Raw genomic sequence first — 13,282 nt, 5'->3', positions numbered from 1 at the left:
CGTGATTTGCTATCACGGCGGTCACATGACCGGAAAAGGTCCCAATCGCAAGGGGAGATCGGGACCTTTCCGTGAGTCACAAGGCGCGTACTCTCAGCACGTTTGTATTCTCAAATGGTACGTAAATATGCGGCCGCTCGGGGTCAAGTCCCAATAATAATATTTGTACTACAGTTCCAAAGTTGTCAAGTGTTTCTTTGTCCAACAATTTACCCAGACAAAGCACAAAGACTCAAGGCTTTACAGTATAACTAAAGCAAAACTTTTTTTTAGTTTTGGATAGAGTGGGGAGGGATTAGAACACCTGTCAGTTTTTATTGCTGTCTGTGCCCCTGTTAAGGTGATTCAGCCTCTCTATTTGTCCTGTTTATCATTATCATTGAAAGTGAAATGAAAGAAAACCCCAAAATTGGGTTGTTCCTATTTATTTCAGTTACTTATATAGTGCTGTCAATTTACACAGCGTTTTACATATATATATATATATATATATATATATTTTGTACATTCACATCAGTCCCTAACCCTCAAGGGGCAGGGGCATACAATCTAAGGTCCCTAACTTACTTTCATACATACACATACTAGGGCCAATTTAGACAGGATCCGATTAACCTACCAGCATGTCTTTGGAGTGTGGGAGGAAACCGGAAGAAACCCACGCAGGCACAGGGAGAACATGCAAACTGCAAGCAGGTGGTGCCGTGGTTGGGATTCAGACCAACGACCCTAGTACTGCCAGGCGGAAGTGCTAACCATTTAGCCACGCCCCGAAAGGTAATAGAGGGGAAATCCTCCATACCCCTCCCTTACTCTATCCAAAATGGAGACAAAGTTTTGCCTATAGTTCTACTTTAATTGTTGCCTAAAGTCCATCTTCTAAACCTAACTAACCTAAAGGGGACAAATACTTACGCGATTAACTCGTGTTTTTGTGCTCAAATTATTACTGTTGACATATAAAAGCATATTTCTGTTGCTCAGGGTGAAAATAACCCTATCAGATTTTTTTGCTGCTTCATCTGTTGTCCTGGAGTAACAACAGGAAATAAGAGGAAACTTCCTAAAAGTGAGAGATCCTATCTTGACTTTTTTCATTGGAACATTTGTCCCCATTTGGTGGTTTTCCCCTGACTCTGCTCTGGTAACAGTTCCAAAAATGAAAAAGAGTTCCTTCATTTTCTGTCTCGATAATGATAGTCACTAGGAAAATTGAGAGGTAAATAAGACCGCAATAGGAACTAATACTGTATGTAACCTTTCTTCAATCTAAAGCTAAACATATGAACATTTGTAATTATGTCTGCATTGTTTGAAATTTACAAAACACATTTATAAAAATCTTTGTTAAATGAAACCTTTAATTTTTGTCAGGAGCAATCTAGAAATTATATGATAAAGGCTCTTTTTACATTGATTATTTACATATGAGAGCTTATTTATGTATGCAGATCATTGCAAGTACAGTTATAACAAAACAAGCATATTTTTACAAATTGTGTTCTCTTTTTTTGTTTTAGGTCATATTTCTTATAATGTCCCTTCAAATCATATTGATTCTAGTATCGAAAGACCTGCATCTAGAGGTAAGATTTAATATTGTTGTTTATTTATTTTCTTGCTTTTATTTTGCTTTTCTTCGAAATGGTGGCTGGACACAGGAATGTATACAGGGATGGTTGTCAAAATGGTGAATGATGGAAATCTTAGAATTAAAGTGTATTTCAACCTTAACAGTAAATGTTTATTTGCTCCCTTTTGATGTGTTAAAAAGTTTCACTATGAGTAAAATCAGAAATTACATACTCCAAGGGGCTTTCTGTCACTAACAATAATGCAACAGCTTGTTTTTTTGAGAGAGACCCCCCGCAAATAGTTTTATTATCTGTTAATCCTGCAAGTAGATCCTTTTTTTTTTTGCTTCCTTTAACAGGGTGTCAACACTTTTCTGTTATGCACAAGGTAGTCAAAATCCATGAGTGGTTTAAAAGTAGGAGATATACAAATTTAAGTGTAACTGCAGCTAACACTTTCTAAGTAGTTGAAGCCACAAGTGTTTTCTTCTGGAAAAAAGGTTTAAAGTGTATGTATAACCAGCACTTCTTTTTTTTCAAACTATGGCTAGAATTGGTAAGGGCCTGTGTCCTGCTAGGGAGATTTACCTTTATTCACTTGGAAGCGAATGCAAATGGAAATTCCAAGCTCAGAGACGGGGCCCCCAAACTGACACCATTTGGAAATGTACCTCTCCCTCTTGCTTGCATGACAACTCTAAAGTAAAGATTTGGCCATTATGTATTTTCAACAACATTAATTATATCTGACTGATGGGAGTAGTTCTTCCACTGTTATTTGGTTTATCCCAACCCCTGTAACTGCAACTTTTGCTGGATAGCTTTGCCTGTTATAGGAAATAGAAAATTACAGGGGTACTCAAAATAATCCATTGTGTTAATGCTATTGCGAGTTTAATCTTCTTCTAACCAGCTCCAGTTTTAGGTGGCCCAAATATTTATTTAGTGTGGTAAAATCGAGAAAATTGAATGGTGAATTTGATCATCATTAACCTCCTGCCTCCTTGCCATCTGAGTTTCCGTAGGATAATATTTCCTGGAGGCAAGTGTCAAGTTAGTGGCTGGTGCGTCTGGTGACCACATGAGTGGAAGAGAGTGAAAGGTAATTTGCCTGGTGGAGAGGAAAAGAATCAGGAATCATGTGAAGCTTGGGGCTGTGTCAGCTCACCACTTCCTTTGTACCTAAAATATCATTTTTGCATGGACTGGCATTTTAAAATGGATAGACAGATGTGCTGACTTGAAAAATTCCAGCTACTGTATATATATCATTTTTATGTGGGGACATTTTGCATGCAAGACCTCTTGTACAAATTATCTTTCTTAGATGGAGGAACAGGTAGCTTGAATTTGCATTTCTCATGAGTAGACTTGTAGTTAAAATAGTAATGCCATTTTTTTAACCATAGACCTAGAAAACTGCCTTTTTTTAAATCGTACGTTACAGGAGACAGGATCAGAGTCTCAGATCATGGGTTATATGCTGCTGCCTTCAGGTGTTTGGACAATGACAAACGTGTAAGGACAACCTCAATATAACCCCTCCCACTCCCAGACAGTCAGTTTTTCGCTAGTGTCCTTAAGTGATGTCTTTGAGAAAAGCAAACTACGTTAATTTTTTGGAAGCAAGATGTGGGGCTGGCTTGTAATATTGCTTTAGGCACTGAACCCTGCATTAGGTGCTCATCTAGGCATGATATGCAGTGTGTTGAGTTAGCCGCAGGGTGCTTTGCAGGGCCATGGCCATGGCATACTTCCTGTTGTAACCCTGTTCCTGAAGCTTAGGGGTAACCCACTGGGAGGGCCAAGGTTTTGAACAGGACTTGTCCGTACTTCCCACCCTCAAGCTTACTGAGAGAACAGCAAGACGGAGGTAAGTCCGGGTTTCAGCCCTTCAAACAAGGAGCTCAGTGTGTTCTTTGCACTGTGTTTCTTTTGGGGATTACAGAGGATTTCAGTCAGCAGAGGGGGTCAGTCCAGCATTTCATTCATTTTTAAATTTGGTGGGTTTTTTTGTGGCATGGAACTACTAGGGCACCTTTGCAATGTTCTTCCTTGCCAGCTCTACTGTGCATGCTCGTGCCATTCTTATGGTCAAAATTTTAAATCATAAATTCATTTCCACATTGAATGTCAGTTATTTCCAGCTTACTCATCCGAATCATCTTGAAATTGGATAACACATTTATTTCCTTGAATGCTCATATTCACTATATCATGTGAATTTACACTCTTGTGTCCCCCATTTTTAAAAACCTGCACTCTGAACTACAACTTGGTGCTGAAGAGTAGTTTCAGGAGGCACAGCAAGTACAGGAAACACACCACATGTAACAACACTGCTTGCAGGCAGAAAGGTACTTTGGGATTATATATATATATATATATATATATATTTCTTAGAAATCAAAAGTAAAATAAAGGAATCAACACAAGAGACATTGCAAAGCATGCAGGTAATTCAGGAAATTGTTGAAAGAGATGGCCAGCAGATAGGGAATAATAACAACTAGAGATTTGACTGCTCAGGCTGGTTGTTAGGGAGCCGGCAGCTACCGGTGCCCATACAACCAGTGATGTATCCCCACCTGACCCATTCATCTGGCAGCTGTGGATTCCAGCAAACAACTGAATGTGATTAATGGGGTGGGTAACATGAAAACAAAATGGTGTGCGAGCCACATCTAGTATTTTTTTGAAGGGGGAAGTCCATGCAGAGACTCCCCTGGCAAAGCAACTGGGCTCCATGTCCATGAGGAAAAGGGGCCTCTTCCCCACATACCTGGCACAGTGGTTGTGGGATGGCTTATTTATTTATTAAAATAAAACACATGGACACACTTTGACAAGTATTTTATTTTTAAAAAATGCCCTAGTATGTAAATCCATCATGCATCCCCTCATCTAGCAATGTACATCCTCATCAATCATGATGAATTACGCCTGTCGGCTTGTGGAAAGAAAGACATGCTGACCTGTCCAATCTCAATGACTACTCACTGTGAATGACAACTCCTGGTCCCTGCAGCAGAATATAAACAAAGTTATACCCTGGCCATTTGTTTACATTTGGCTGTCAGATTGGGACCTTCATTCACAGCATCATTTACCCAGAAGATTCAGGGCATCTACTGTGTTTTCGGAAAACTTTGGAGTTAAAGTGTTTCCTGCATTAAAGTATAGCTAAAGGAATTTTTTTTTACTTAGGATAGATTGGAGAGGGATTAGAGCTCTTGTCCGTTTTTTATTGCTGTATGTGCCCCCATTAAAGAGATTCACCCTCTCTATTTGTCCTGTTTACCATTATCATTGAAAGTGAAAATAAATCCCAAATTTTAGGTTGTCCCCAGAAAAGTAATAGAAGGGAAATCTTCCAATGCGGACACTGGTTCTGGTGACTTGGGGGTCCCCAAGGCATTCCCTTAATTTACAGGGATTTTCTCTCATTTTCTGTTGGCTATGGGACATGAAGTGAAGGGAAATCTCTGCAATGGGACACAGATGGCAAAAAAAAAAATCTGATAGTGGTTATGACCCTCCCTTGTTCTATTCAAAATGAAAACAAATGTTTTGCCTATAGTCTACTTTAATTTAAAAAATGCCCTACTAACTGTTCCTCCATCCCTGAACACTTACACTCCTCACACGGATTCAGCACTGTCCTGGCTGCAACACTACTCTCCTCTCTTCCTGGTCTTTTAGGAGACACAGAGAACTCACCGGTGTTGTGTGTGTGTCTATGAATGCAAACAGCCCAGCTCAGGAGCGCTCTCACACCTGTGCTCCCTATAGCACACGGCTTGCTAAGAGGGCACCAGTAGGCAATGGCGTCACTAGGGTTGGTGTTACAAGGTGTGGTAAAAAATGCACCAATAATTGTTTTCCCATATAACACTGCATATATATAGTTTATATTTTTCGGCTGGCAGCGTACTTCCTCTACTAGTTTGAGTGCCTCAAGGGATGAAAAGGGACTGATATCAAGACAGATTCAGATATTTATTTCAGTTGTACTGTCAGTGAAAATAATGTATTTATTTTATATATTATATGTATAATTTAAATATATTATACATAAAAGCATTCAAAAAACTGTCTGACTGTCCCTCCACTCAGGAATAAGCTTTGCAAATGCTTACCTTGATTTAAACCTAGGTGCCATGAATGCGTGTGTGTGTTAAAAATTATATTTTTTTATTTCTTGCTTAAGAACTTCCTCCATCAAGGCAATATAATGGAGCCAGTACAACAGCTACTACTATGATGACTACTACAACAACGCAATGGACTACAACATCTAGCACAGTAAAGACAACTGTATTGAGCCGCAGAAACATATCAACATTGTATCCTATGATTGAAATTCCTGTTGAGGTCACTACACGCTCTATGCCTGTTTCATCACAAATACCAGCTGTTGGCCCTGAGAGCTGTGATGCTGTAGAAGCTCGAGAAATCATGTGGTTTAAAACTCGACAAGGGCAAACTGCAAAGCAGCCATGTCCTTTAGGAACTGTAGGTAAGTCTCACAGAGGTAACTGTTGGATATAACCGTAAATTTTTTTTTAACAAATAATGTTGCATGTTTTTGAAGTAATGGTAAACTGACTGCTTCTGTAGTCATTTTGAAATTCAGAAAGGCGAAAGTCAATGAATGCTTTTCTTTGATGTTTTTTTTGTGTCAAAAGCTTATTTTTTGTGTTAGACGTTGCATGACAAATGCTGCTACAGAGAAAAGAATGATAACTTCTTATGATAATTATTGTAATTGTTTAACCTAACAATTTTCTTTTGGAATGGCAGTTTAATATGACATGGTATTATATTTTACAATGTTGGCAATACTGATATAAATACTATGGGGGGAATTTACTAAAACTTGAGCAGACAGAATCTGGAGCAGTTGTTCACAGTAATCAATCAGCTTCTAGCTTCAGTTTTATGCCAGCTTACACTTAATTAGCCTTAAAACTGTCCCCTCCTCCCTCCATATGCTAACTAACCTATGAACGAAAGATGTGTTAGAAAAAAAGAAAAAAAAGGGGGCGCACCAGCCTTGTGCATTATCTCAGAGATAGCTCTTTTTTGTACTAATAAACTAGATGTAGATCACAGATACCAAGAATTACAAGCATTTCAATATCCACAGTGTCCTGGATGACCTGGGCCACTGATGATTGGATCTGAGGATGAGGGAACCCCCTCTCGAATTGTGTCAGCCATTTCTGAGGGTCTTCTTGTGTTTGGGACTCACCCAGTGGCCCAGGTCATCCAAGACACTGTGGATATTGATATGCTTGTGATTGTCAGTATACATCTGTTTTACTATTACAATAAAGAGCTATCGCTGAGGAAATGTGCAAGGCTGGTGCGCCCCTTTTTTCTTGTTTTCTAGTATCTCTACTGGGCTTCCCTGGCTCTAAGGGGCTCCGAAGTTTTGCTATATTGAAAATCCATGATTTACCATTGCTGGAACTTGTCTCTTGAGCACAGGAGGTTGCCCTTTCTAAGAATGTTGTGTATAGTTACCTATTTTCAGACCAATCCTTTCCAGTCACATGATCCCCCTTGTGTCAGCCGGTGAGAACACCAGCTTGTAAGGCCTGGAGTGGTGACTTCACCCATAGGCTTCAATAGGACTTTGTCAGTGTTCATTCCTCTACCCTGCAGCCACACTGGCTGACACAGGGGAGACAGATCACGTGACTGGACCAGAGCTGCCTGAAGATAGGTAAGTATTTACATATTTCTTACACATGTTAGTTAGCATTGGTGTTAGGAGGGAGGAGGGGACAGGTATAAGGATAGTTAGGCGAAGCTGAAATTGTGTTTTGCTATCTCCCATTTTAATGATTTTGCACAACTTCCTGTCTAGGAGATGTAATCGGTGAAAAGAAATCTCTACATCATCAGGAATTTTCACATAAATACCTAATATGTATAACCTCATACCATAACCCTAATACTAAATCTGGAATAATCACAAAGTGTCAGATCCCAAAACATAAAGTCCAATCTTCAAAATATAAAAATTCATCAAAAATTCAAGTCACTTCACAAAAATAATAGTCCAAAGTCCAACTTATCGAATCCTTTAGCCCCTCCACTGTTTTTTTTTTTTAAGGACAGACAGTACCTCAAAAAAAGAAAAACTCACAATAGTGCATTATCCTAATAAATTATTCATAGAATTATATCATCCCTTTCCCCATAGATATCACTCAAAAATTATATATAGTGCAAAATTCATATAGTGCAAAACAGTGAACACTGTGAGAATAAAGTGCTAGTGCATCACTCTGTGAATACACCATACTCCGTGACCACGACAGTGTACACTTCTATGGTGTCAAGCATATATACTCTTACCAAATATTATATCAAAAAACGCCTTTATCATATCATAGGAATCAGCAGCACACTCTTTTTTTCTCCACTCCTGCAGTATGCTTCCTAAGACATAATCATCATATCCTCTTGAGCATCCTCATGGTTTGTGGAAACATAGCCCAGGACTGCAGAGTGCTCATGCAATAAATGTATAAGAAGGATATAGTTCAACTCCGTTTTATGCAAATAAGATTAACAACTTTATTGTAACTGCTTACAATGTAACATTAGGTATCACGCATATTCCCATGCCCTTCAAACTTCTCAGGGTTGCCGAGCAGCATCCAATGTATAAGACATGCGGTTTTCCAATGTCAAAAATGGCCAACGTGCCACTTCCAGTTCCTCTCCTGTTCGTTCGACATCACTTCCCTTGACGCGTTTCATCACATCCAGGACTTAGTCATAAGGCAATGGCCTTGGAGAAAAAATGGTGGCTGTTGCAATTTTTTATGTAACACAATATTTGTGCAGCAGTTTTTCAAATGCAAATGAAAAACAGATGCAGAGCTCACTTTAGGATCCCAGGACAGACATGTGAGTGTGAATTTGAATAGTTGGTGCTCTGGCTCCAAGTGTCTTTCAAACATCTGAACAGAATACAGATAGATAAGGAGAGCCAGCAACACGCAAATCCATATCAAAGTCTTTTATCATCTACAGAATAGTGACGATAAAAACCGCTTACATGTTTTGCCAAATAACCTTAGTTATAGCCTGACACAAACTGGACTGTCTTACAAATTTATACACACCCTCCATCCTCATGCAGACAGGTGCAGGTAATTAAAAACAAATAAAGGGAAGGAGCATATAGGTCTTTGCAGCAGCAATGAAAATAATACAGAAACATCAACACAAATTGAAAAAATATACATTGCAAACAGCTCTAAATAAGAAATAAGTTATATAACCAACAGAGAAAGCATACATTACATTCCAAACAGCAGAGCATATGTTATGTGATGGAATCCTTGGAAGTTCAAAATTCCTGTCACTGAGATCAGCGAGCAACCAAACCATATCTTAAAAAAAAAAAATGAAAAACAAACAATTATATATAAAGATGAAAAATAAAACAATAATGATCCCAGTGAGAAGCACACACAAAAATGGTTTCATTTAAATAAACTACAAAGCAAAAAGAACAAAAAAGCAGGGAGCTAGTAAAAAGAAGGCAGGGAGCTACTAAAAGAAAAGAACATTTATTTGAGGAAAAGATCTACAGTACATCCCATCTGTGATTGAGACCTGAGGGAATTCTAGTTCCTAATGTAAAAATCCACCAAACCTCTCTTGTCAGTAGTTTGTGGTGGATATCTCCTCCTTGTGGGGATTATTTAACCCTTTCAATGCCATTGACTGTGAAAAAGATCATATTACCAGCATGCGCATCCCTAAAGTGCTTTGAGACTGTAAATGGATTTTTGGTGGCTCTATTGTAATGCTCTCCAATCCTCACTCAGAGAGGTCTGACCTACATACTGCAGTGCCCTCTACTACATACATATACAACATTTTTAGAGCCACAATTGATAAAATCTCGAATTGGGTATTCCCTGCCTGTAGGTGCTACATTTATTATGTTTATCACAATAAGAACAGATGTTCATAGTGCATCTGGAGGAGCCTTTAATATTAAGTCAGGTTAATTTTAAAAGGTTTAAACTGAAATAAATTGTGAGATAATATACTCCCTATGGTATTGGAATGCCAGCTGGAGAACCCACATCCACTGGAGAACCTACATCAGCTGGAGCGAACTGGTGAAAGATCTTTGTCTGCAGATAATACGGGTTGATACTTTTTAAATAATGTTTGTTATTTATTTGTGTTCACCTCAAAACATATGACATCACCTGCATATGGGTTAAAATGTGAGAACAAGAAAAGCTCCCAGCAGCCCATGTACATGTTGGCCAATGAAGGTGAAACCTTGGCACCTCTACATTATAAATAGAGATGAGCGAATCGAACCAGGCGAAGTGGAATTCGATACGAATTTCAGGAAAAATTCGATTTGCGTCGAATCCGAATATTTGCCTACTTCGGGTGCGCGAATCGGATTTTTCCCGATCAGCCGGCAAAAGTGTCCCTGCAGAGAGCTCCGCTATTTCTGACAGTTCTCTGACAGTTCCTTCACATGTACAGCGGTTGAAACATTGTATCTATTTGTTTCCATTTAGGATACAGATGTTTTTATTCGGAAACAGATGTTTCAACCGCTGTACATGTGAAGGAGCTGTCAGAGAACTGTCAGAAATAGAGGAACTCTGCAGATACACTTTTTGCCGGTTTGGAATTATTCTTATTTTCATCCTACTTCTTCTTCTTCTTCCTCTTCATCCTCATCCTCTTCTTCTTCTTCTGAGGATGAGGATGAAGAAGAAGAAGAAGTAGGTTGAAAATAAGAATAATTCCAAGCCGGCAAAAAGTGTATCTGCAGAGCTCCTCTATTCTGCAGGTACACTTAGAGGAGCTCTGCAGATACACTTTTTGCCGGCTTGGAATTAATCTTATTTTCATCCTACTTCTTCTTCTTCTTCTTCTTCATCCTCATCCTCATCCTCTTCTTCTTATTCTGAGGATGAGGATGAAGAAGAAGAAGTAGGATGAAAATAAGAATAATTCCAAGCCGGCAAAAAGTGTATCTGCAGAGCTCCTCTATTCTGCAGATACACTTAGAGGAGCTCTGCAGATACACTTTTTGCCGGCTTGGAATTATTCTTATTTTCATCCTACTTCTTCTTCTTCTTCTTCTTCTTCATCCTCATCCTCATCCTCAGACCTAAGTATATGTTCACATTTGCACATAAGCACCGGGGTGGGGAGGTGGGGGCACATTACATTTTTTTACATTTTATTATATTTTAATTAAAAAAAAATTTTTATGCTGTCTCTTTAAATTTGTTATCAACTTCATTGCTATCACAAGAGATGAACACCAGCCCTTGTAATAGCTTGGGTAGTGACAGGCACTCTTTAGTGAGAGATCTGGAGTATTAAACCCATGATTTCCCCTCTGCTCTCAAAAGCTTCTGATCAAACTAAGATCGGGTGTGATCAGATCCATTACAAGCCTGTAACAGCTTGTAAACAACAAATTGAAACCGAAAGTGACAAAATCCTTATCACTTCCAGTTTTATACACCATAGAGATGACTGGGGACTGGATCTTCCCCCAACGACCATTTCAGTCCTGGGCTTCCAAGTGCAACGGGAGAGCCCAGGAATGCAGCAGCAGAAGGAGGAGGGGGAGGCGGGTACCACCGTACACCACATGTAAAATTGATCTTGCAGCTGTATAGCTGCTCCGACCACTTTTACATTATTGAATATCACCAGCTCACAAAAAGAACCACTTTTCCATATAAAATAAATATATATCAGGGACTTTGAATGTTTAAAACAAGCACAAGTAGTTAAAACAAGGTCCTGGTTTTCCAGTTAAGTGATCGGACAGCTCTAAAACCACCCAATCACTTTTATGGTATTTATAGTGGGGCCGACTTGTAGTAGCAATAAAATTAAGTGAAAAAAATGTTTTAGAACAGTGTTATAAAATGTAAGTTATATTTTGTGAATAAAACATGTGAATGCAAACAAGTGAATACATGTGCACACATGTATGTAAACTGCAATAGCACCACCCGTGTGACGTATCACAGTTATTGTGAGAGCAATAATGTAAGGGTCATTATTCACTGTTAACTGTAAACTAATAGTCAGCAAGGACTTTAAAAGCATCACTTATGGACGATTATGGATACCATTGTTTATCACCATTTCATGAGTGCATGCAAATTTTAAGGCTTGACATGATTGGCATCTATTTACTGCAACCACAAATTTTGTATCTTCCCAAAAATTGGGTATGATATTGTGTTTTTATGCAACATTTGTTACTGAAATATGCATTTGACAAACAGGTGTACAAATATTGTGCAACACAGAAAATTTGCAACTATCACCATTCTTTTTATAAAGGGCACCTTTCTTCAGAAAATATACACATATTTGTTTGAGAGTTTTAAATAATTTTTGTGTGTGTGAAAAATGTTACATTTCCCAGGACTCTACATTGTTAGTGACTGAACTAGATACTCTACAAAATTAGAGAATATAGTAAACTGCCTTATGCTTCAGTAGTTGTTTTATCACTTGAAAGACCATGGCAGAATCGTGGCAGTCACATGTTTTTTTTAACTCTGTTGACCTTCTTATTTCACGTTGTATAAACTGTATGAAAACATGAGTATCATGGTAAATGTAGATTACTTTTGGACATAATTAGAGAAAAACTGCAACACATGCAAACATCAATATAATTATATAGATCCTTCAAATTAACCTTGCTGTATATATGTCCTCAAAAAGCTCAGCAAGCAATGCTAGCCATCATGACTGCTTGGGACACTGCAAATTATTTGCTTGACCACCAACATAATTTTAAGAAAGTCTAACATAACATATCTGTCCGGTGCAGCAGGAGGGAAACCGTTTATACCATGTAAAGAAATAAATGAGAATTTGAGTGCTCCCTTTCTCTTATATCAGTGGATAAAAGCAGAGTATAACGATTTACCTGCTGTTATCTGTAGTTTTCTTTAACAACCCTTATGCAGGCTCTAAAGGGTTAGCTTCCAGACATCAGCTAGATAGCATGACCATGTAGACAATAGAAAAATAACAGAGGAGCATGGTACACACTAAATGCACACTAAATGCAGAAAGAAATAAAGATAGCTAAAAACAGTATTGCTGGAAGCAAATTATATCAGAGAAATTGTAAGAAATACTAAACAAGGTTTCACAGTTAAAAATAGAATAGTTGATCATTTTAAACGAAGAATTCCAAATTTGTTTCAGATAATAAATTGTAGCAATGCTAAATTGTGTAACACATCTTCCAACTTTATCCTACTGCCTGTGCTTACAAGAAATCATGTGATGATGATATTAATACATTACACTTTTGATTTGCTTTTTATTGTGCAGCACTCAACGCGATAAAAAAATACTGCTTTCCAGCCCTAACAGCCTTTAATTAGCCACTGGGCATTTATGTCCAGCTTTTGGCCCTATCATGTTCTCTGCAGGGCTTTATTAAGATTATTCACAATAGCCCATGTCACCAAAAGAATTTATAACTTAAGGCCTTTAATTTAGTTATACAGAAAAATACCCCAGGGTCAATTTTGTTGTAGCATTGTGGGAGGAATCTGGAGCACCTATAGAATACCCATGAAAATATGGGAAAATTATAATATATAATAAATATAAACTTTATGCAGATAGTGGTAACAGCTATGTAGAAG

The 13,282-nt window shown here is 38.2% G+C and overlaps 1 protein-coding gene across 16 annotated transcripts in view; it reads left to right on the top strand.

Annotated features, from left to right (window-relative positions):
• The window catches only part of ADGRL3 (adhesion G protein-coupled receptor L3), a 1,097,183-nt gene that overhangs the window by 440,570 nt on the left and 643,331 nt on the right, over positions 1 to 13,282 (top strand). For all 16 annotated transcript variants that reach the window (XM_089687883.1, XM_089687880.1, XM_089687882.1 and 13 more), the window contains exons 6-7: positions 1,521 to 1,586; positions 5,785 to 6,093. In XM_089687883.1, the coding sequence (XP_089544009.1) occupies positions 1,521 to 1,586; positions 5,785 to 6,093 (375 nt within the window). The remainder of the gene's footprint in view (positions 1 to 1,520; positions 1,587 to 5,784; positions 6,094 to 13,282) is intronic.

This window comes from Staurois parvus, unplaced genomic scaffold, assembly GCF_062004578.1.
Source record: "Staurois parvus isolate SC_StPar_1 unplaced genomic scaffold, SC_StPar_1.0 ptg000439l, whole genome shotgun sequence".
Taxonomy (NCBI): Eukaryota; Metazoa; Chordata; class Amphibia; order Anura; family Ranidae; genus Staurois; species Staurois parvus.
This window is presented reverse-complemented; position numbering and strand designations above follow the sequence as displayed.